A 22,084-nucleotide genomic window follows, 5' to 3' on the forward strand; every position below is an offset into this window, starting at 1 on the left:
TTAACAGATGCCAGCGCGATTGTCGGTCGGCGGACACGTGCCCCGCCCGTGACGAGGTCACGGTCTAGAGACCACCGGCGGCGGAGCCGGGATCGGAGCCCGGGGCCTCCGACTCCCGAGCCCGGGAGCCACGCCGCCCCTCGGGTCCCGGAGGGGTCGGCGAGGGGGCCGTCGGCTCGGCCTCCTCCTCCTCCTCCTCCTCCTCCGCCCCCGGGTCGCCCCGGGCCTGCCCGCGAGGCCGCTGAACCGGACGCGGGTTCCGTCGCAGGGCCTGGGCCGCCTGTGCGAGAGGTTCCCGGTGGTGGTCCACTCGGTGACGCCGTCGCTCCGGGACTTCCTGGTCATCCCGTCGCCCGTTCTGGTCAAGCTGTACAAGTACCACAGCCAGTATCACTCAGGTACCGACGGGGCACCGGCGGGGCGGCCTCGCGGCCTACGGGCCGCCCGTTCCTCGCGCGGGTCCGGTCGTCCTCCGGGCCGCGGGACCCCCGGGCCCGCCGGCCGGCCGGAGCGGCCGCCGCTTCGCCCGCGCGCCGCCTCCGCCGCGCCGCCGCCCGGGCGGCAAGGGGCGCGAGCCGGGGGCGTGCTCGGGCCGGGAACGGGGCCGGCTCACAGTCGTTGACGTTGGTTCGTTCGGAGGTGTCTACCGAGCGCTTACTACGCGCAGAGCGCCGTTCTGAGCGCCGGGGGAGATACGGGGTCATCGGATCGTCCCGCGGGAGGCTCACGGTCTTACCCGTTTTACGGACGAGGGAACCGGGGCCCAGAGAAGCCACTCGCGCCCCCCCCCCCCCCCCCCCCGGGTCCCACGGCCGCGGCGGAGCCGGGATCGGAACCCACGACCTCTGCCTCCCGAGCCCGGCTCCGGCCGCCGCGCCGCCTCTTAGACCCCCGGGCCCCCCCGCGGGACGGGGGCCGCGTCCAACCCGACGATTTTTGCGTCCGTCCCGGCGGCGCCGCCGCGACTGCCTCGGGCCCCTGGTTTCGTTTTCCGACCGGCCAAGCCGAAGGGTCTCGGGAGCCGCGCCGGGCCCGGGGAGGAGGCCGGCGGGCGGGTGGGGGGGTTCGGGGGGCCCGACCCGGGGCGCTCCGCCCGACGTCCCCCGTGTCCGTGTCCGGCGGGGTCCAGCGGGAGGCGGCGACATCAAGATCAGCGTCACCGACGAGCACTCCGAGTCCACCCTGAGCGTGATGTCCGGGAAGAGGAGCCAGCCGTCCATGTACGAGCAGCTGCGGGACATCGCCATAGACAGCATCTGCCGGTCAGCGAGAGGAGGGGACCCCCGCCCCCGCCCGGGACGGGGGGCCGGTGGGACCGGGCCGGGGCGCGTGCCGCCTCACGATCCTGGTGGCGTCGGTCGGACGCTCACCGTGACGACGACGGCGTCCGTTAAGCGCCCGCTCCGCGTCGGGCACTGTCCCGAGCGCACGGGGCGGGCGTGAGCGGGGCCAGGGCGTGTCCAACCTGCCGATCCCGGCGGTCTCCGTTAAACGCTCACGCGGGTAGCGATGACCGACGGCGGTGATGACGATGGCACTCGTCGGGCGCTCACCGCGCGTCGAGCGGTGTCCTGAGCGCCGGGGTAGATCCAGGCTGGACACGGTCCCCGCCCCCCACGGGGCTCGCGGTCTTCATCCCCGCGGGACGGACGAGGGAGCCGAGGCCCGGAGAAGTGAGGCGGCCCGCCCCGAGGCGGTGCGGGATTCGGAACCCGCGACCCGCCGATGCCCGGGCCCCGCCCGCCGAGCCTCGCCGCTTCCCCGAGCGCCGGGGTAGGGAGCGGGTCGGGAGGTTAGTCGCGAGAGGGAGGGGGGGACGGGGACCCGTCTCTCGTCCTGCGGACTCCCCGTTCCCGTCTCCGCGGGAAGCGGCGTGGCCCGGCGGGTGGAACACGGGCCCGGGAGTCGGGAGGCGGCGGGTTCCCATCCCCGCCCCGCCGCCCGTCCGCCGGGCGACCTCGAACGAGTCGTTCGACCTGGCTGCGCCTCGCTCGCCTCGTGGGTGAAAGGGGATCAGGGCCCGTGAGCCCACGTGGGCCGGCCCGATCACCCCCCATCCGCCCTGGCGCTCGGAACGGCGCCGGGCACGCGGCGGGCGCGCGGGAGGTGCCGTCCTCACCGAGCGAGGCGCTCCACGGGTACCGCCGTGGTGGTTGGTGTTCCAGTCGCGGGTGCCCAGCGCCCGCCTTGCCGGCGGGGGGACCCGAGGCCCGGGGGGGCGGGGGGCGGTCGAGGTGACCCGCTCGGGGTCGCGGAGATCCGGACCCGGGTTCCCCGGCGCCCGGCCGCTCCCCGGGGGAGGCGGGGCCGAGCCTGAGGGCCGGCCGCCTCCGGGCCTCCGCAGGTGCCTGAAGGCCGGTTTGACGACGGACCCCGTGATCGTGGAGGCTTTCCCTGGCCGGCCTCTCCAACCGCCTCTACATTTCGCAGGAGAGCGACAAGTGAGAGGCCGGCCCCTTCCCCCGCTCGGGTGAATCCCCTTCACCGGGGGGGGGGGGGGGAGACCGAGGCCCGCTCGCCCGAGAGGCGGAGCCGGCGTCGGAACTCAGGTCTCCGGGCTCCCCGCGTCCGGGCTCTCGTCCCGGGCGGGTCCCGGCCGGGTGGGGCCGGGAGGGCGGCGGGGCCCCCCGAGACCGCCTTTCCGGGGTCGGCGGGCCGCCGGGGCGGGGGGGGACGGGACGGCGGGAGCGAGGGGCCCCGGGCGGGCCGGCGCCGGACGCCGCCGGACGGCCCGCCCTCCCCGCCCCCGGCAGGGACGCCCATCTGATCCCCGACCACACCATCCGGGCCCTGGGGCACATCGCCGGTGGCGCTGCGCGACACCCCAGAGTCATGGAGCCCATCCTGCAGATCCTGCAGCAGAAGTTCTGCCAGCCGCCCTCCCCGCTGGACGTGCTCATCGTCGACCAGCTCGGCTGCCTGGTCATCACCGGGAACGTAAGGGGGGGCCCCGAGGCCCGCGACGACGGTGACGTCGGGTATCGAAGGGCCGCCGAGCGCCGTCGCGGGCGCCGGGGGAGATCCGGGCTCGGCGGGCCCGTCCGCGTGAGGCTCCCCGGTCAATCCCCGTTTTCCAGATGAGGCCGCCGGGGCCCGGAGAGGTGACCCGCCCCCGGTCGCCCGGCCGACGGGCGGCGGAGCCGGGGGTCGGACCCCCGCCCCCCCGACTCCGGAGCCCGGGCCCTCTCCGCCGCGCCGCCCGCGCCGGGCCGCGTTCTCCGCGTCGTCTGACGGTCCGTCGCCCGCGTTCCTCTCGCCCGCCTTCGCAGCAATACATCTACCAGGAGGTGTGGAACCTCTTCCAGCAGATCAGCGTGAAGGCCAGCTCCGTCGTCTATTCGGCCGCCAAGGACTCCAAGGACCACGGCTACAGGTGCTTTGGCTTTATTGATCTGTTCTTCCGCAGCGGGGTCGGCGTCCGCTAAGCGCTCGCTAGGCGCCGGGCGCCGCGGGAGATCCGGGGTCGCCGGGCCGTCCCCCGTGAGGCTCGCGGTCCGTCCCGGACGGGGTCGCCGGGAGGAGCGGCTCGCCCGCGGCCCCGCGGCTGCCGGGTGGCGGAGGCGGGATTCGGAGCCACGCCGCTTCTCCACGCGATCCCTGTTCGCCGGGCACGGTACCGGGTGGGAGGCGATCGGGTTGGACCCGGGCCCCGCCCCGCGCGGCCGTCGGAAGCCCCCTCCGGCGACGGGGGAGACCGAGGCCCAGAGGAGCCGGGAGCCTCTCCCGGGGTCGCGCGGCGGACGGGGCCGGGACGAGGAGCCGCGGCCCATCCGCTCCATCACCCCGCCTCCCAGCCGCCGTCGCCTGCGCGTAGTGAGCTCTGCGCGCGGGAAGCGCTTAACGAACGCCGACGTCATCGGCGGCGGCCCCATCCCCGTCGTCGTCATCGTCCGACCCCCCTCGACGCCCGGCGCGGCTTCGGCGAGAAGCCGGAACGGCCGGCGAGGCCGCGGCGGCTCCGCCGAAGCGGCGCGGCTCGGCGGAGGGAGTCGGCGGTCGGGGGATGGAATCCCGGCTCGGCCGCCTGGCGGCCGTGGGGCCGCGGGCGAGGCGCCCCGCTTCCCTGGGCCTCGGTTCCCCCGTCTGGAAGACGGGGATGAGGACCGCGAGCCCCGCGGGGGACGACCCGCTGTTAAACCCGGAGGGCCGAGCGGCCCCTCGTCCCTCGAAAGGAAGCAGATCGAAGTCGCCGGGGAGAGGATTTCGTCTCCGTCTTCCGGGTGCCGGTCGTCTCGGCAAGCCCCGTGGCTCGGCGGACAGGAACCGGGCTTGGGAGTCGGAGGTCAGGGGTTCGAATCCCGGCCCCGCCGCTTGGCGGCTGGGTGACCGGGGCGGGGGGGGGGAGGGGCGAGTCGCTTCACCCCTCCGTGACCCCCTCCGGAAAATGGGGATGGAGACCGCGACCCCCCACGGGGGCCGGCCCGACGACCCCGGATCCCCCCCCCCCCCCCCCGGCGCCCAGAACGGTGCTCTGCGCGTCGCGAGCGCTTAACAGATACCGACGTTCCCTGCCTCCGGTGAGAGGAGAAGCCGGCGTCTCCCCCGGCGCTTGGAACGGTGCCCGGCACGTAGCCGGCGCTTCGCGGATACCGACGACGTCGTCGTCGTCGTCACCCCTGATGGTCCTCTCCCCCAAGCGCTGACGCGGTGTCCGCCGCGCCAAATCCCGCCGATCCGTCCGTCGCCCTCCCAGATGCTCGGTGGAGCGCTTCGCACGCGGTAGGCGCTCGGAAAATACGGACCCGGGACGGACGAGGCGGTTCGACGGCTCCCCCGGGGGGCCGAGAGGTGACGGGGTTCCGGCGGAAATCAGACAAGGCGCGGGGCCCGGTACCCCCAGCCCGGCCACCGTGGGTCGTGGATCTTCCCCTAATTCTCAGACCGTCTTAACGGTGGTGATAACGTCGGTATCCGTTAAGCGCTCACTACGTGCAGAGGGGGGTCGTCGGGTCGTCCGGCTCCCGGTCAGTCCCCCTTTTCCGGACGAGGGAACCGAGGCCCAGAGAAGCGAAGCGACTCGCCCACGGTCGCGCGCCGGAGGAGCCCGGGCGTCGGCCTCACGACCTCCGACTCCCGAGCCCGGGCCCTCTCCCGCCGCGCCGCGCCGCTTGGGGCGGCGGGGCGCTCGCCGCCCGCCGCCGGGCGGCCGCGGGCCGACCGGGTCGGCCCGGACGGGCCGAGGCCTCCCGCCCCCGGAACGAGTGGTCGGCCCGGGTCGGGCCTGGCAGCGACCCGTCTCGGGGGGGGGGGGGGGATGGGGGACCGGCCCTTCCGTCGCCCAGGCCCTCGGCCGCGCGCAGAGCGCCGTTCTGAGCGTCTGGGAGAGGACGGCGGAGCGCCCCGCGCGCGGGGAGCCTCCCCCTCGTTCCCGCCGTAATATGCAGCGCGTGGTGCGCGCGGAGGGGCGGCGTCCGGCCGTTCTTCCCCGGCCCCCCCCCGTCTTCCGCGGCCGGGCGTACCGGGGGGTGAGACGGGGCCGCGGGGGCGGCTCTCTCACCCGGCGACCCGTCGGCAGGCACTGTTCGCTGGCGGTCATCAACGCGCTGGCCAACATCGCGGCCAACGTCCAGGGCGAGCACCTCGTGGACGAGCTGCTCATGAACCTCCTGGAGCTCTTCGTCCAGCTGGGGCTGGAGGGCAAGCGGGCCAGCGAGAGGGCCAGCGAGAAGGGGCCGGCTCTGAAGGTAGGGAACGCCGCGGGCTTCGGAACCCTCCGGCCCCCGGCCCCCTCCCGCCCCGCGCGCCTCCCTCCCCCGGCGCCGACCCGCCCGCCGCCCACCCCTCGCCCCGCCCCGGGCCCTCAACGCCCTCCCTCCTCGAATGGTAACGACGATGATAACGGCGGCGTCCGCCGAGCGCCCGCCGCGGGCCGAGCGCCGTTGCGAGCGCCGGGGGAGACGCGGGGTCGGCGGGCGGCCCCGCGGGAGGCTCCCGGTCGCCGGCCCCGTTCTGCGGGAGGCCCGGAGAAGCGGGGGGACCCGCCCGCGGGCCCGCGGGCCGCCGGGACGGGGACCCGCGACCCCGGATCCCCCGCGCCCGGGCTCTCGCCACCGAGCCGCGCCGCTCCTCGATCCCTCGGACGGTCGCCCTCCCTCCCTCCCTCCCGGAACCGGCCCGGACGCCGGGGGTCGATACGGGTCCGTCGGGTGGGACGCGGCCCGGCGACCCCACGTGGGCCTCCGCGGGGTCCTCCGTCCACCGTTCTGGAGATGGCGGCGCGGGGCGCGGCGGGAGGAGCCCGGGCTCGGGAGTCGGGCCGCGGGTTCGAACGCCGGCTCCGCCGCTCGGCCCGCGGGCGACCCCGGGGCGAGTCGCTTTCCCTCCCTCCGGGCCGTCCCTTCTCCTCGTCTGTAGAACGGGGGTTTAATTGACCGGGGGCCCCACGAGGGACGACCCGCCTCACCCTGCATCCCGGCCCTCCCCCCCCCTCCCCCGGCGCGCAGGACGGCCGCTCCCGCACGCCGGTCCTCGGCGCCTCACGGACGCCCGACGTCATCCGTTACTGAAGGTGAGGGGCCCGAGGGCTCGGAGGAGTCAGGCGGACTGGCGGCTCGAGAAGCAGCGCGGCTCCCCGGCAAGAGCCCGGGCTTGGGTGGCGGAGGTCACGGGTTCCACCCCCGGCTCCGTCACTTGTCAGCTGCGTGACTGGGGGGCGAGTCGCTTCTCTGGGCCCGGGTTCCCTCATCTGGAAAACGGGGATTAAAAGCGTGCGAGCCCCGCGTGGGACGACCCGACGACCCCGCACCCCCCCCCCCCCCCCCCCGCGCTCAGAGCGGTGCTCGGCGCCCGGCCGGCGCTTAACGGGTACCGACGTCGTCGTCGTCGTCACCGCCCGGGATCCCGCGGCGGAGCCGGGATCGGAACCCTCGTCCTTCCGACCCCCGGGGTCCCGCTTCGCCCCCTGGGCCGCGCCGCCCGGTGGCCCGGCGTTGGGTGGCCCTGAAGCTCTTCTTTTGCGTTCCAGGCCTCCAGCAGCGCCGGGAACCTCGGGGTGCTCATTCCCGTTATCGCCGTGGTGAGTGACGGGGCCCCGTCGACTGCGGCGGGCGGGCGGGCCCCTCTCCGTCTCCCGGGGCCGGCGGGCCCGATGGAGCGTCCCGGCCGCCGCCTCCGTCTCCCGCCAGCCCGCCGCGGTGACGGGATGGAACGGTCCGAACGCGTAGGGGTAGCGGTAACGCCGGTATTTGTCAAGCGCTCAACGGATCGCTCGTCGACGGGTGACCGTCTTGCCGTCGGACGTTCCGGGACGATCCCCGTTTCGGTCGAGCAGATCGGCGGTGCCCACGCCCCCGAGGGCTTCCGCGGGGTCGTGCTGCTTCTCCGGCCTGAACCGGGGGAGCAGCACCTCCCTCGTCGTGCCCGAGAAGGAGGAGGTCGCGATGACGACGTGGGGATTCGTTCTGGCGCTTACTCCGTGCGGGGCCGGGGGAGACCCGGGCCCGTCGGCCGGTCCCACGGGAGGCTCGCGGTCCTCGTCCCCGTCTTCAAGACGGGGGGACCGAGGCCCAGAGGAGAAGAATAACGTCGGTATTCGTCGAGCGCTTACCACGCGCGGAGCGCCGTTCCGAGCGCCGGGGGAGACACCGGGTCTCCGGGTCGCCCCGCGTGAGGCTCACGGTTAATCCCCGTCTTCCGGACGAGCGGACCGAGGCCCGGGGCGGCGAAGCGACTCGCCCGCGGTCCCACGGCCGACCGGGCGGGGCGGGGCCGGGATTCGAACCCGTGACCCCGGACTCCCAAGCCCGGGCTCTTTCCGCCGCGCCGCCGGTGGTTCCGCCCGCTGCCCCGAAGACCGGGGAGCGGCGCGGCTCGCAAGGGGCCGGGAGCCGGAGGACCTGGGTGCCAATCCCGGCTCGGCCCCCGGCGCCGGGCGCCCTCGGGCGAGGGGCTTCGCCCCTCTGGGCCTCGGTTCCCTCGGCGGCCCGACGGGGACCCGGGCGTCCGTCCTCCCGCCTACTCAGAATGCGCGACCCACGTGGGAATCGACCGTCCTGCGTCCGCACGAGCGGCGGGGACGGTGCCCGGCCCCCGATAAGCGTGTGATAAATCCGCCGTTATCGTCGTCGGCCGATCGCGGTCCCGGTCGGGTGGCGATGCCAGGCGCCGATGGCCGTGGCGAGCGCCGGCCCGATGGGGTCGGACGCGTGGGGATCGCTTCCCCGATCAGACCGTGAGCCCGTCAGAGGGCAGGGGACCGTCTCTGTCGGGGGCCGACGTGTCCGTCGCGAGCGCTCGGCCCAGGGCTCCGCACGTAGCGGGCGCTCGGTAAATGCTACGGAACGGACGGGCCCTCCGCGGGGAGAGGGAGCCGGATCGAGTCCCCCGTCTGGCGGGCGAGGGGGCCGAGGCGCAGAGGAGTGAAGTGGCCCGCCCGCCCGGCGGATGACATAGAGGGGCGGCGTGGCTCGGCGGAGGGAGCCCGGGCTTGGGAGTCGGAGGGCGTCCGCCGGCCGCGTGACTGCGGGCGAGCCCCTCGGCTCCCCCGGGCCTCGGCAAAATGGGGACGAAGACGGCGAGCCCCCGCGCGGGATCCGCCCGCTCCCCCCGTATCCCCCGGCGCCGAGAACGGCGCCTCGCACGGGGTGAGCGCTCGACGGATCCCGCCGTTCATTTGCTGAGTGACGGAGCCGGGGTTGGAAGGCCAGGCCTCCCCTTCCCCGGCCCCCGTGCCGCTTCCCGGCGGAGGAGGCGTTCGTATCGGGAGGCGGAACGGTGCGTGCCGGGCGTGCGCGGGGCGCCGGGAGGAGAGGAAGGGCCGTCGAGGCCGTCCGGCCCGGCCCCGTCTTCCCGCCCGCCTCCCGGGCCGGGAAGGCGTCGCTTCTTGGTTCCGGACGTCCCCGACGTCCGGCGCGGGGCCGCTCCCCGAGCGGGCGCCCCGTCGACGCGCCGACTGCTCCCGCGCCGGCGTGACGCGCCGGCGGCGGCGGCCCGGGCCTCTGTCGACCCGTGGGTGTCTCGGGCCCGGGTTCCTGCCAGAGCCTTGCGGGGCTGGAACTGTGCGGCCTCCCTCCTCTCCCTTCCCCGCCCGCCTCCGCCCGCCCTTCCCAGCGCCCCGGCGGGCTCCGCGGCCGCGAGGGGGACGGAAACCCCCGTCTCTCCTTCCGCCCCCGGGTGGGTGAGGGTCGGCGGTCTCCGGAGTCGAGAGGGGAGGCTCTGGCGGGGGGGGGGGGGGGGGGGGGGCTTCCCGCGCCCCCACACCGTCCCCTCGGGCCCAGCCCCTTCTCTCGAAGTCCAACTCCGGATGGGAGCGGCCGGCGTGGGAAACCCCCCCCCCCCCCGGAAGGGTTCCCACGCGGGGCTCCGGGGGCGGGCGCGGGGACCCGTGAGGGTACGCGACCGTGCGCCTCCCGGGAGACCCCGGGTCCCCTCTCCTCCTTTTCCCTCCTCCGGTTGGGCCGGAAAACGCCACTCGGAGCGGGAGGCCCGGTGGTCTTCTCCGGGAAGCGGTGAGGCCTCGCGGGTGGACCCCGGGCCCTCCGCCGCCCGTCTGCCGCGGGACCCCGAGCAGGTCGCTTGGCCTCTCGGGGCCCCGGTTCCCTCGTCCGTAAAACGGAGCCGGAGACCGCCGGGCCCCCCGTGGGACGGGGGCCGTGTCCGACCGCACGGGCCCGTACCGCCCCGCCGCCCGGTTAGCCGTGGCCGGCGGCGGTAAGCGCTCGACGAATACCGTAAAAGAGCCCCGCCGGGGACTTGGGCCTTTTCCGAAGCGGAGCGCCTGGAGGCCCCGGGGGCCCGCCCGAGGGGGCGACCGGAGAGGGGTCCCGGGGCCCCCCTCGGGGATCGGAGCCCGATCCGCCCGTCCGGGTCGCGAAGACCCCGCGGGGCAGCTCTCCGCCTGTGGGTTCTTCTGACTGGCTCCCCTCTGTTCGTCCCGCCGCCCGGCGCTCCGTGTCGCTATCCGTCACGTAATCCGTATCGTAATTAACGCCCGTCTCCCCCCCCCCCCCCCCCCAAGACCGTAAGCTCGCCGCGGGCGGGGAAGGTGTCCCATTCGCGTCGTGCCGTCTTCTCCCGGGCGCTCGCGCGGCGCTCCGCGCCCGGGAAGCGCCCGGTGGACGCGGTCGGCACGCCGGGAGCCCCCGGCCTCCCCGGGGCGGCGGCGTCTCCCGACCCGCGACCTCGGGCGGGTGGAACCGGTGCCGCCCGGCCGGGGTCGACGGTTACGGGTCGGGGGAGGACGCAAATATTTGATCTTCTTGCCCAACCCCTGAAGACGGGGGTCCGGGGCGGCCCGGGAACGGCGTCACCGCCCTCGCGCCCTTTCTCCTCTGTCGGCCGGTCGACGGCGCCGACCGAGCGCCGGCCCGCGTGCGGGGCGCCGGACCGCGGCGACGGGACGGACGCCTCCCCCGCCCGCGGCGAGCTCACGGGCTCGGGGGGGAGGCGTTGACGGAAATAAAGGGACGGCGGATGTGGGCGCCCGGGCGTGGGGCCGCGTTCGCCCCGGATCATCGGGGCCCCCGGGGGCCGAGCCGTCGACGACGCGTCCGGGGGCGTCCCCGGGTGCGGGTTCGAATCCCGGGTCCGCCCCCTGTCAGCCGGGTGGCCTCGGGCGTGTGGCTTCACTTGTCCGGGCCTCGGTTCCCTCGTCCGGCCAACGGGGATCAAGACCGGGAGCCCCAGGCGGGCCAACCGGATCACCTTGTATCCCTCCCAGCGCTTAGAACGGTGCTTGCGTCCACCCCGGCGCGGTGCCGGGTGCGTAGTAAGCGCTCACCAGACCCCACGGTCGCTACGTTCCAACGCCTGGGACGGTGCCCGGCCCACGGCAGGCGCTTAACCGAGACCGTCGTCGCTGTTAGATGCTAAGCACTCGGTAAGTGACGGTAATAATCGCGGTACCCGGTGAGCGCTCACTGGGGGCCGAGCACCGTTCTGAGCGCCGGGGGAGAGACGGGGTCGTCCCGTTGGCCCACGTGGGGCTCGCTTTTGTTTTCTCTCAGATCCCCTCCTTTACGGGTGAGGCAACTGAGGCACCGGGAGGTTCGGCGACCCGCCCGAGGTCGCACACCGGACGGGTGGCGGCGCCGGGGTGGGAACCCGCGACCCTCCCGGCTCCCGCTGACGGGTCGTTTCGTTAACGGAGGCCGACGGGGCAGGTCCCCGGCACCCCCGGTCCGCGAAGCCCAAACCTCCCTGCCGACCCGGGGTCCCGACCGCCCCGGATGGAGCGCGGGGTCAGCGGAGGGCGACGCTCGCGTCGCCGGACCGGGGGGGAGGCGGCGGCCGGGGAAGGAGCCCCCGCCGCGCGCCCGGGGCGGCGGCGCTGGTTACCGGCCGCTTACCGTGCGCGGGGCACCGTCCCGGAGGGCGGCGCCCGCTCCCCTCTCGGGGCCGCCGGGGGACGGGGACCGGGGCACAGAGCGCGGCCCACCGACGCCGTCGTGTCGTGCTCCCCCGAACGACCGGCGCCGCGCGCAGTAGGCGCTCGACAGATCGCGGCGGGGCGGGGCAACGGCCCTCCCTCCGAGACTCCCCGGAGGGCCGCGGGCGAGGCGACGACCGAGTCGGGGAGAGGCCGGTCGGGTTCTACGTGCTTTACTCGGTCGGACCCGGGGCGTCGGAGGACCCGGAGGGGGCGCTCGCCGGGAAGCCTTCCGGCGGCGGGCCCCGGCGCCCGCGGCCCCCTGGGGCGGGGGGCGTCCTCCCCCTCCCCCGGGGCCCCGAGCGACGGGTGGCGACGGAGGGGCGACCGTGGCCCGGCGGGAGCCGCCCGGCCGGGGCGGGCCTCGCCCGTCAGGACCGGCCGGGGTCGGCCACCCTGCCCACGAAGAGCAGGCAGCCGGTGCGGTGCTCGTAGACGAGGAAGAGGAGGGGGCGGTCGACGACGAAGCGGACCTGGGTGGAGAGGGGCATGAACCCCACGGCGGTCACCGCCGCCGCCTGGGTGCCCTCCTCGTTCACCGTGATGGTGCTCTGGTGCTTGAACTGTCCGGGAGGGAAGAGCGGGATCTCGGGGGCCGGCGTCGCCGCAGCGGAGACGTGCCCCTCCGAGCCTCCGCGTCCGGCTGCCGCCCGCACCTCCCCTCCGGGCCGCCCCGCTCGCCCGGCCGGGTCGACCGCCCGCGGCGGGGGGGGGGGGGGGGGGGACGGGGCGGAAGGAAGGAATGCGGGAAGGGGAGGACGGGGGCGGGGGGGGGGGGGGCGGCGTGGCCCTTAGGGACGCCGCGCGGGCCCGGCGGACGGGAGGATCCGGGTTCCGAGCCGTCCACCCCGGCGCTCGGAACGGCGCCCCGAAGCGCGGAGGAAGACGGGAGGGGGAGGTTACCTGATGGATGATGATCTTTCCGTCGGTCATTCCGGAATAATCCCCGTTCTGGTCGAACAGATCGGTGATGCCCACGGACCTGAGAGCTTCCACGAGGTCGTACTTCTTCTCCAGCCTGAACCGGGGGAGCAGCACCTCCCTCGTTCTGCCCGAGAAGGAGGAGGTCGCGATGATGACGTGGGGATTCGTTCTGGCGCTTACTCCGTGCGGGGCCCGGGGGAGACCCGGGCCCGTCGGCCGGTCCCACGGGAGGCTCGCGGTCCTCGTCCCCGTCTTCAAGACGGGGGGGACCGAGGCCCAGAGGAGAAGAATAGCGTCGGTATTCGTCGAGCGCTTACTCTGTGCGGAGCGCCGTTCCGAGCGCCGGAGTGGACAACCGGGTCATCGGGTCGCCCCGCGTGAGGCTCACGGTTAATCCCCGAAGCGACTCGCCCGCGGTCCCACGGCCGACCGGGGCGGGGGGGGGGGCGGGGGCGGGGGCGGGGCCGGGATTCGAACCCGTGACCTCCGACTCCCAAGCCCGGGCTCTTTCCGCCGCGCCCCTCTGCTCCTCTAAATGATAACGTGGGTATCCGTTAAGCGCTCACTATGGGCACGGCACCGTTCTGAGCACCGGGTAGTCAGGTCGGGCCCCCGTGAGGCTCCCGGGCTTGGTCCCCGTTTTGCGGAGGAGGCGACCGGGGCACCGAGCACTCGCCTGAGGTCACCCAACTGCCATGTGGCCGCGCCGGGATTCGAACCCGTGACCCCCGACTCCCGAGCCCGGGCTCCTCCCGCTGAGCCAGGCGGCGGTTCCCCCGGGGCCCCGAACCGCGAAGAAAATCCCTCGCCCTGGGCGCCTCCGGCGTCGCCGGGTGGGGGGCGGGGGGGAGCCGCGCCCCGAAGCATCCCCGCGTGACCTCGGCCGCGTAGGCCGAACCCTCTTCTCCCCCCTCTCCCGTCCCGCCCCGCGTCGGCCCCGCGCCCGTCCGCTCGACTGTCTGTGTCTTCGTCCCCCTGTTGGTTTTGTGTAGCGCGCTGTCCGTCGGCCCGATTCTATTCCTTTGCCGCCGTCTTAATGAGACGTTCGTCCCCTCGATTCTGTCTACCGGCGCCGTTCCCGTCCGTCTCCCCCGATCGGGCCGGGAGCCCGTCCGAGGGCGGGGACCGTCCCCGTCTGTCGTCGGCCTGTCCGTTCCGAGCGCCTGGGCCGGGGCTCTGCGCCCGGTAAGCGCTCGGTAGGTGCCGTCCAACGAATGAGTGAACGTTCCCGGCCCCGCCGCCCGTCTGCCGTGGACCTCGGGCGAGACGCCGCGCGCCTCGGTCGCCTCGGTCGTTAAAAACGGGGAACGAGAGTGGGAGCCCGACGTGGGAAGCGGGTGCGACCCGCTCGACCCGTCTCTTCCCCGGCGCGTGGGACGGCGCCCTGCGCGCGGTGAGCCCTCGGTAAATCGGACGAGTGAACGGTGCTCGGCACGTAGTGAGTGCTAAACGAGTACGGTCGTCGTCATCTATCCCACGTAGTACGACCTAGCGTACGGCGGGGACGTGGCTCAGCGGAAGGAGCCCGGGCTTGGGAGTCAGAGGTCACGGGTCCGACTCCCGGCTCTGCCCCTTGGCAGCAGTGTGAGCGTGGGCGAGTCGCTTCGCTTCTCTGGGCCTCCGTCACCTCATCTGTACAACGGGGATTCGCCGTGAGCCTCACGAGGGACGGCCTGATTCCCCTGCACCTCCCCCGGCGCTTAGAACGGCGCTCGGCACCCAGCGGGCGCTTCACAGATACCCGCGTCATCGTCATTATTACCCCGGCGCTTGGGACGGCGCTCCGCGCCTAGTGAGCGCTTCGCGGATACCCACGTTGTTATCATTAAAACGGGGACGAGGACTGTGAGCCCCCCGTGGGCCAACCCGATGACCCCGTACCCCCCCCCAGCGCTTAGCACGGTGCTCTGCACCCGGTTATTATTATTGTCACCCCGGCGCGTAGAACGGTGCTCTGCGCCCGGTGAGCGCTTAACCGACACCGACGTTATTACCGTTACTCTACGTCGATACGCTGGACGTCCACGTGTGTGTGTACGTGTCCACTATACATCGTATAGCGTGCGTAGGACACGATATCTGACGATCACGATCATCCCGGGGAAGGATTAAATCGATCCGTGCCACTTACTGGATGCAGAGCACCGTACCAAGCGGTCGTTCCCCGTCGGGCCCCCTCGCCGGGCGGACGGGGACCGAGGCGGAGAATGCGATGGGCGACCCGGCCGCGTCGTTCCTCCCCGAGCGCCCGGCGCGCGGCGGGCGCTCGGTGGATACCGTCGAGGACGACGAGCGGCGACGTTACTCTCGTCCGCCGGGACGCGACGCCGGCTCGCCACGCGGGAGGGGAGGGGAGGGGGGAGGGGACCCCCCCCGCCTCGCCCCGGAGGACGGGGCCCGGGGGAGAGCGCGGGGCCCCGGGCCCGCGTACCTGTTGGTCATGCTCCTCCTCCAGCCGTCCACCACGCCGGGGGTCAGCTGGCTCTCCAGGGCCCTCATGCCGGCCAGCTTGTGCGGGACGACGACCAGCATGCTGATGTTCCCCACGTACGGGAGCCGCAGGACGTCGCAGTCCAGGACGTGGTCGTTGGCGGCCAGGAAGTTGCCCTTGGTCTGCATCATGGGGACCTTGACCACCTCGCGCTCGTTGAGACGGAAGTTGCGTTTGTGCGTCATTTCGGCCGGGAACTTGTTCTCCCAGGTCCCTGGGGAAGGGAAGGGGTCGCGCCGGTCGGGACGGTCCGGAAAGGGGAGCCTCCGCGAGCGGCCAGGGCGTCCGGAGACGCTGCCCGGCCCCGTACCTGTACGGCGCCGAGCGCCTTGTCCGGTGCCCTGCCCGTAGGTACGACCGAATGGATGTCCAGTTCCCACCCTGGGCTTAGGCGCTGGGGCGAATGAGCGGGTTGGACCCGGTCCCTGCCCCACGCGGGGCTCCCGGGCGAGGTCGGGGACGGGACGGGATCCCAATCCCCGTTTAACGGAAGAGGGAGCCGAGGCGCGGAGAGGCCGGGACGCGCCCGAGCTCGCGCAGACGGACGAGCGGCGGATTCCTCCGAGCGTCACCACGCGGGAGGTCCCGGGGGCGATGATCGCGGTGACCCCGGGTGTCTCCCGTGGCCGTTAGCGCGTCGACCCCGGGTGCGTGCGTGCGTTCGTAGAGTCCCGCGGGGGAGGTGGCGTTGACCCGGCGCGGGGGCGCTTGCGCACGTGGCCGTGTAAAGTCCCGTCGCCCGTCTCCCGTCGACCGGGTGCCCCGGAGGAGCCGATCTTTGGCTCGGGGGGTGGGGCCCCCCGAGGAGGAACCCGGCGGCGTCGCGGCCCGGCTCCTCTCACCCCGCCCTTTCTGGCCGCGCCCCCCGCCCCCCGCCCCGTCGGCTCCCTCTTCCTCCTCCTCGGTCTCGTTACCCGGAGCGGGCCGCGGGGCCGGCGGCCCAGGCGGTCGTACCGCGACAGTCGGCCGAGGGAATCGGCCGGCCAGGCGGATGGGGCGACCGAGGCACAGAGAACTGAAGCCGCGCAGCTGACGGGGAGCGGGGCCGGGATTCGAACCCGTGACCTCGGACTCGGAAGCCCGTGCCCTCTCCGCCGAGCCACGCCCCGAGCACCTCGGGATGCACTCTGCCGTCCCCCGGTAGGTGAGACGCCCGCTCACGTCCCCGTCCCGTTTTTCCTCCGGACCGCCGGTCGGGAACCGGCCGCGGGATCGGTCTCCCCCACTGCCCCGGAAGAGCCCCGCGGACGGGGACGGTCCCTCTTAGCCCCGGCGCGCCCGCCCCCGTCCCGGTCGGGTGCCCCGCGTACAGCGGGCGCGCCGAGTGGGCGCCCACCGGACGCCACGTTCATTCCCACCGCAGCTGCCCACAGATGGGATAAGAGGCACCGGGCGCCGTACCCGGTACGCGGGGGGAGTCCAGCACAGCGGCCCGCCCGCGACGGGCGCTCGGTCGGTGCCGTCGGGGGGTCGGAAGGGAGTCCGGCTCGGGACCGCTTCTCTCCCCGCCGCGTCTCTGGCCAACTGGGACCGCGTGAGCGCACCTCGACCCCCTCGGGCCGGTCCCCGGGGCGGGATCGAGTTCGGGGGAGATGGCCTAGAGGCAAGAGCCCGGGTCCGGGCGTCGGGGGACCCGGGTTCGAATCCCAGCTCCGCCCCGTGCCCGGGGCGTCGCCTCGGGCGATTCGCTTCGCTTCTCTGCGCCTCAGTTTCCTCGCCCGCCGAAGGGGAGTCGGGATACTCGCTCACCCCGCAGCCGAGGCCGGGAGCCCCACGCGGCCTCTTCCCGGACGGGGGCCGGGCCCGCCGGGTCCGATGTCCTGCGCTCTCCCGGGCACTTAGCGCTCACCCGTTGGTTCAGTGAGGCTCCCGGTCTCGGTCCCCGTGTACCGGATGAGGGAACCGAGGCCCAGAGCAGCGGAGCGACTCGCCCGCGCTCACCCGGCCGGCGAGAGGCAGAGCTCCGATTCGTAACCCGTGACCTCCGACTCCCACGCCCGGGCTCTTAAACCTCACTGGCCTCATCTGGAAGATGGGCTCTGAGACGGCGACTCCCCCGTGGGACCCACACCGGGGCCAACCCGATGGGCTTGCGTAACGGCGGTGGGTCGTCGCCGGTGTCCGTTGAGCGCTCGCCGCGGGCCGGGCACTGCTCTTGAGCGCTGGGGGACGTACGGGGCTATCGGGCCGGCCCGCGTGGGGCTCACGGTCTCGGTCCCCGTCAGGCGGATGGGGTGACCGAGGCGCCGAGAAGTCAAGTGACTTGCCCAGAGTCACGCCGCCAAGCGAGTGGCGGAGCCGGGGTCGGAACCCGTGACCCCCGACTCCCAAGCCCGGGCTCTTTCCGCCGAGCCACGCCGCTTCCCAGCGGCGTGAGAGTGACGCCGGCGTCGGGCGGGAGCCGGCCGTGGGCCGAGCCCCGTTCTCAGCGCCGGGGTGGGTAGGAGGCAAGCGGGGCCGCCCCGCGTGGGGCCCGCCGTCTTCATCCCCGTTCTACGGATGAGGGAGCCGAGGCCCGGGGAAGGGGAGCGACTCGCCCGGTCGCCGGCGGGGGGGGATTGGAACCCACGGCCTCCGGCTCCCGGGCCCGGGCTGTTGCCACCGCGCCCCGCTGCCTCTGTCTCCGCCCCGACGCCTCGGGGAGCGGCGCGGCCCCGCGGGCGGGGCCCGGGCTTCGGACTGGAACGAGGTCAGCGCTTACCGGACGCCGGGACCGCCGCCCCCCCGAGGGGCGCCGGGCGGAGCCACCGAGGGGCGCGGAGAAGGACGCGAGAGCCGCGGCTTTTACCTTTGAAGTAGAGGCAGTTGAGAATCATCATCACGGTGGCGGGATCGACGTCGGCGAGGGCCTCCTTTATCAGCCCCTTGGTCAGCCCGCGGACGCGGCGGTTGGCGGCGGCGACGAAGGCCGGGTCGGCGAAGTCGGCGGGCTGGGGCTCGGCGAAGTAGTACTCCCTCAGCTGGCTCCGGAAGCCGTCGCGGAGGGCGAGGCCCTTCCGCACGTACAGGTCGTTGACCGCCCGGAGCGTGAAGCCGAAGTCGCGGCGGAACAGGCGGTGGGTCAGCTTCCGGAAGAGGCCGTGGACCGTCCGGCCGTCGTAGGAGTCGCTGGCGTTGACGAAGTCCTCGAAGCCCAGCGGCCCCAGCAGCTGCCGCCGCGTCCCGCCCCGCAGGCCCAGGGACACCATGCTCAGGGCGGCGGAGATGCCCACGGGGGCCAGGAGCAAGTTGTCGCTGCCGTTGGCGCCGTCCCGCAGGGCCCGGTACATCCGGAAGGCGAAGCGGGCGTTGAGGAGGTTGAGCCGCTGCAGCCGGGTCTTGCCCTGGAACAGGCGGAGGACGCCCCCGGCCCCGCCCGCCGGGTCCGCCTCGGGCGCGGCGTCGACGACGTCGGCGTAGTCTTCGTCGTCGCCGTCGCCGCCGAGGATCTTGTCCAGGTCCAGGTAGTCCTCCTCCTCCTCTTCCTCCTCCCCGCCGGCCCGCCCCCGCCCGTCCTCCGGGATGAGGTCGTCGGTCACGGTGTCCTCCTGGTGGAAGCGGGCCGGCAGGAAGGGCGGGGCCCCGCCGCTCCCGTTGTCAGCCCGCCGCCATCCCGGGGCGGCCGCCCGGCCTCCGGGTTGGGGCCCCGCGCCCAGGGCGGCCTGCAGGAGGAGGGTCGCGGCGAGCCAGCCGAGCCCCGGCTTCATCCCGGCGCGGACGGAGCTGGAAGACACGGCCGGGGGCGGGGGCTGACGCCGGCGGCCACCGGGAGACGGGAGCCCCCGCCGGTGTCCCCGGCCGTCCGCCCCGGGCGCCCGGTCCCCCCGTTGGACGCGCGTCCCGTCCCGTCCCGTCCCGCCCCGGATCCCTCCCCTCCGGCGAGGGGGTGTGGTCCGGGGCGGGGCCCGGGACCCTGGGCGGCGAAGCCGGGGTGTCGCGTTTTGGGCGGACGCTCGGCTTTTCGGACGGGGTCCGTTGGACGCCGCGTTCCGGGCGCCGAGCCGAGGGCCGGGCCGGGTCCGTCGGCGGACTCTGGTTCCCGGGGGGGGGGGGGGGGCGGGTTTTGAAATGGCGTCCGTTAAGCGCCTACGGGGAGCCCATCGGTCCGGATCTACCCTAGGGCCGAGTAGCTTCGGAGTGGCCAACGGTAAGCGCTCAGCTGATTACCGTTTCAAAAAAACTGCCGCCGCCCGGGGGTCACGCGGAGCCGGGACTGGAACCCACGTCCCCGGACTCCCCGGCCCGGGTCCCTTCCACGAGGCCACGCCGTTTCCGCCCGTCCGACTCTAAGCTCGCCGGGGCAGGGAACGCGTCCCGCCCGGCCTTCCGCGCGGGGCCCCCAACGCGGGAAGCGTTGAGGAGGTAGCGTGGGGTGATCGATCTGACTGGCGCCGTGCAAGGGCGCGCACGTAAAGAGAAGGGAGGGGAGCTCCGGAAGCTTTCGATCCGGCGGGGGAGGTGGACGTTGTCGGGAAGGACGAGAGAGAGCAGGGCCGCCGCGGTCGTAAGAGCGGCGGTGCTGTTCATCAAGCGCCTACTACGCGCCGAGCACCGTGGCGGGCCCCGGGGGAGAGACGCGATCGTCGGGCCGGTACACGGGGGGCCTACCCCCGCGCGGGGCCCGCGGTCCAAGCGGGAGGGCGGCACGGGTCCCGAACCCCCATTTTACGGAGGAGGACGCAGAGGGGTGAAGGGAGCAGCCCGAGGCCACGCAGCGGGCGGGAGGCGGAGCCGGGAACGGAACCCGGGGCCCGGGGCCGCCGGGTCCGGGCTCTTTCCACCGGGCCCCGCTTGCTCCCCCGGTTAATTACAGCGGCGGGTGAGGGGACGCGGGAGGGAAATGGGCGCTGAGGTGGAGGTGGAGGGAAGGCGGGAAGACGAGACTTGATCTCGTGGGGTTAATCGGGGAAGGCCTCCCGGAGCAGGAGGGGGGATCTCGGGCGGGCTCTGGAGACGGGGAGAGCTGCGGTCTGCCCCGGAGGGAGTTCCCCGGCCCAGCCGCGGCTCCCGGCCTGGGGGGTCGCGAGAGTAGCGAGCGGGTTGGCTCGAGAGGCCCGAGCGGGAGCCGGGGCCAGGCGGGATTGGGGGGGCGGGGCGAGCGCAGGTGGAGGCGGGAGAGCCGACGGTCAGGGAACTCCTCGCCGGCCGCGGAGGGGGCCGGCCCCGGGGGCCGAGGAGGGAGACGTGAACGAGAACGGCGTTGGGGTCGCGCCGTCCGGGCACCGTAGCGAGCGCTCGGGAAACGCCGGGGACCGATCGGACGATGGGTCCGGGCGTGGACCGGAGAAACCCGTCCCTTCCGGGAGCCGTCACAGCCCTCTGCCCGTCTTCGGGGGGCTCGGGGCCGGAGAGAGGGGGCCGTCCCGGGGCCCGGAGGACGGGCCCGCACGCAGGGACGAAGAGACGCGGCGCGGCCTAGTGGCTGGAGCCCGGGCCCGGGCGTCCGAAGGAGCCGGGTTCCGATCCCCGCCCCGCCGCGTGTCTACCCTGGGCCGGCCGCGTGACGTCTCCCCGTCCGTTACCTCGTCTGTAAGACGGTGAAGACTGAGACTGTAGGTGCCCCCCTTGCTCAGAACCGCGTCCGGCTTGTAGTAAGGACTCAGCAGGTGCCGCTGGAGAAAAATAAAAAGAGCCACAGGCCCGGAGAGGCGGGGAGCCGAGAAGAATCGGGAAGAACCGATCGGTGTAGACCCTTCGAGGGACGACCAGACGGGATGGCCAACCCCCCGCTCGACCGATAAGGCCCCCCGTGGGCGGGAATCACGTCTGCCAGCTTCCGTATCCTCTCGCGCGCGGCACGCGCTCGCGAGCGCCATCGATCGATGACAGTCGCGGCAGTAGAATAACTCCTTCGGGCCGGGCGCCCGTAGCGGGCGCGGGGGCGGATGAAGGCGAAGCGGGTCGGACCCTCCCCGTCCCTCAGGGGGCCTCGCGGCCTCGATGCCCGTTTTACAGATGAGGGGACGGAGGCCCGGCGGAGCGACTCGCCCGAGGCCACACAAGCAGACCGGCGCAGAGCCGGGATTTAGGACCCGTGGACCTTGCGAGTCCCGGGCCCGTGGGGAGAGAGAAGTAAATAGATGGGGGGGGGGGGGGGCGGGGGAGGGGGAGGGGCCTTCTTGGACGGAAGCCCGGGGGGGTCTCCGGGGGGGTTCCGGGCACGAGTGGAGAGAAAACCCTCCCGGCACCAGTCGGCCCTGACGGATTTTTTCCCTTGAGTTTTCCCCTTACCCCCCGGAAAAGATATCGCGGTACCTTGAATCGCTTGTACTTGGGATTTTTTTTTTTTTTGGTTATTTTCGTTTGTAAAGAGGGCACTTTTTTTTTTCTCCAAATGAACAAAACAGAAGAGCCCCAACTTGCCCGCCCGCCGTGGGGGAAAGGGGGCAGATCTGGACGGGGACCAGACCGTCCGACCCCGGTCCCCGGAGGCCGGGCCCACCGGAATTTCTCCGGGCCCCGGGTCGGGTGGGGGCGCGGGGGAGGGTCCCTCGCGGGTAGAGTGGGGTTGTTCGTTGGGGGGACGCTAGGGGTTCCACCCTCGCCGGCCCCCCCCCCCCCCCCCCGGCCCCTCCGGCCTCCTTGGCGCCCCGTGCGATTCGTCTCGGGGACCCCGGCGCCCCCTCCCTCGCCCGGCGCCGAGCGGGGGCCGGAGGGGGAGGGCGAGGGAACGGCCACCCCGGCGGACGGGAGGAGGAGGGGAGAGGGACTCTACGTCCGGGTGGCCCCCCGCCCCGGGGGCTCCGGCTCTCGCGGCCCGAGGCCTCGAACGTCTCCCCCGGAGCCCCTCTTAACCTGCGAGGCGGGCGGAGGCGGTGGCTGCGGGAGCTTCAGATGCCCCCGGTGGGGGTCTGAATCGTGAACTTTGGTGCGAGGCTCGTGAGGATCTTCCAGAGTAAACAAGCCCTAAACCAAACACGCCAAACCTGCCTCGTCAGCCCAAACGCGGCCCCGCTCCCCGCCCCCGCGGGGGTCCGGCCTTCCGCTCGGGCGGGACCGCCTCGGGGGTCAGAACCGCCGATCCGTCCGCCCGGACGCCCCCCCGCCCGGGCTGACGCCTCTGACCGGGCCGTTGCGAAAGCAACGGGGCCCGGGAGGCAGGGGACCGGGTTCTGATCAGGTCCCGCCGGGGCGGAGGCTCGAACCTTCGGTGGCGGCGGTCGTCGTCCCCCGGGGGGGGAGAGGACCGGTCCTCTTCCCCACGAGAGGTGCCCCACCGCCAACCCCCCGTGCGCGCGGACCCTGTCGTCTAAGCGGGAGGGAGGACGGGATCGGCTCCCCGTTGCAACGGCTGAGGGGAACCGAGGCGCGGAGCCGCCGAGCGG

At 74.0% G+C, this 22,084-nt stretch overlaps 2 protein-coding genes across 3 annotated transcripts in view; one reads left to right on the forward strand and one right to left on the reverse strand.

The window, feature by feature from the left end:
- The window catches only part of PI4KA (phosphatidylinositol 4-kinase alpha), a 76,512-nt gene that overhangs the window by 26,001 nt on the left and 28,427 nt on the right, over window positions 1-22,084 (forward strand). Inside the window, 8 exon segments of the mRNA XM_029049217.2 lie at window positions 269-398; window positions 1,130-1,262; window positions 2,345-2,393; window positions 2,395-2,441; window positions 2,754-2,937; window positions 3,270-3,373; window positions 5,516-5,684; window positions 6,965-7,015. Coding sequence (XP_028905050.1) covers window positions 269-398; window positions 1,130-1,262; window positions 2,345-2,393; window positions 2,395-2,441; window positions 2,754-2,937; window positions 3,270-3,373; window positions 5,516-5,684; window positions 6,965-7,015 — 867 coding nt within the window.
- On the reverse strand, window positions 11,523-21,724 carry SERPIND1 (serpin family D member 1). Of its 2 annotated transcripts, none has more exons than XM_029049220.2 (6): window positions 21,555-21,724; window positions 20,282-20,371; window positions 17,569-18,482; window positions 14,721-14,994; window positions 12,269-12,413; window positions 11,523-11,838 (listed from the first exon to the last, which is right to left on the reverse strand). In XM_029049220.2, exons 3-6 carry the CDS (start codon window positions 18,464-18,466, stop codon window positions 11,737-11,739), a joined length of 1,419 nt encoding a protein of 472 aa, XP_028905053.1. In that variant the 5' UTR covers window positions 18,467-18,482; window positions 20,282-20,371; window positions 21,555-21,724; the 3' UTR covers window positions 11,523-11,736. The 2 variants fall into 2 exon arrangements, with proteins under 2 accessions (XP_028905053.1, XP_028905052.1); XM_029049219.2 differs by having other exon boundaries at window positions 11,523-11,928; window positions 21,555-21,708.

The sequence above is a fragment of the Ornithorhynchus anatinus genome, chromosome 21 (assembly GCF_004115215.2).
Source record: "Ornithorhynchus anatinus isolate Pmale09 chromosome 21, mOrnAna1.pri.v4, whole genome shotgun sequence".
Classification (NCBI taxonomy): Eukaryota; Metazoa; Chordata; class Mammalia; order Monotremata; family Ornithorhynchidae; genus Ornithorhynchus; species Ornithorhynchus anatinus.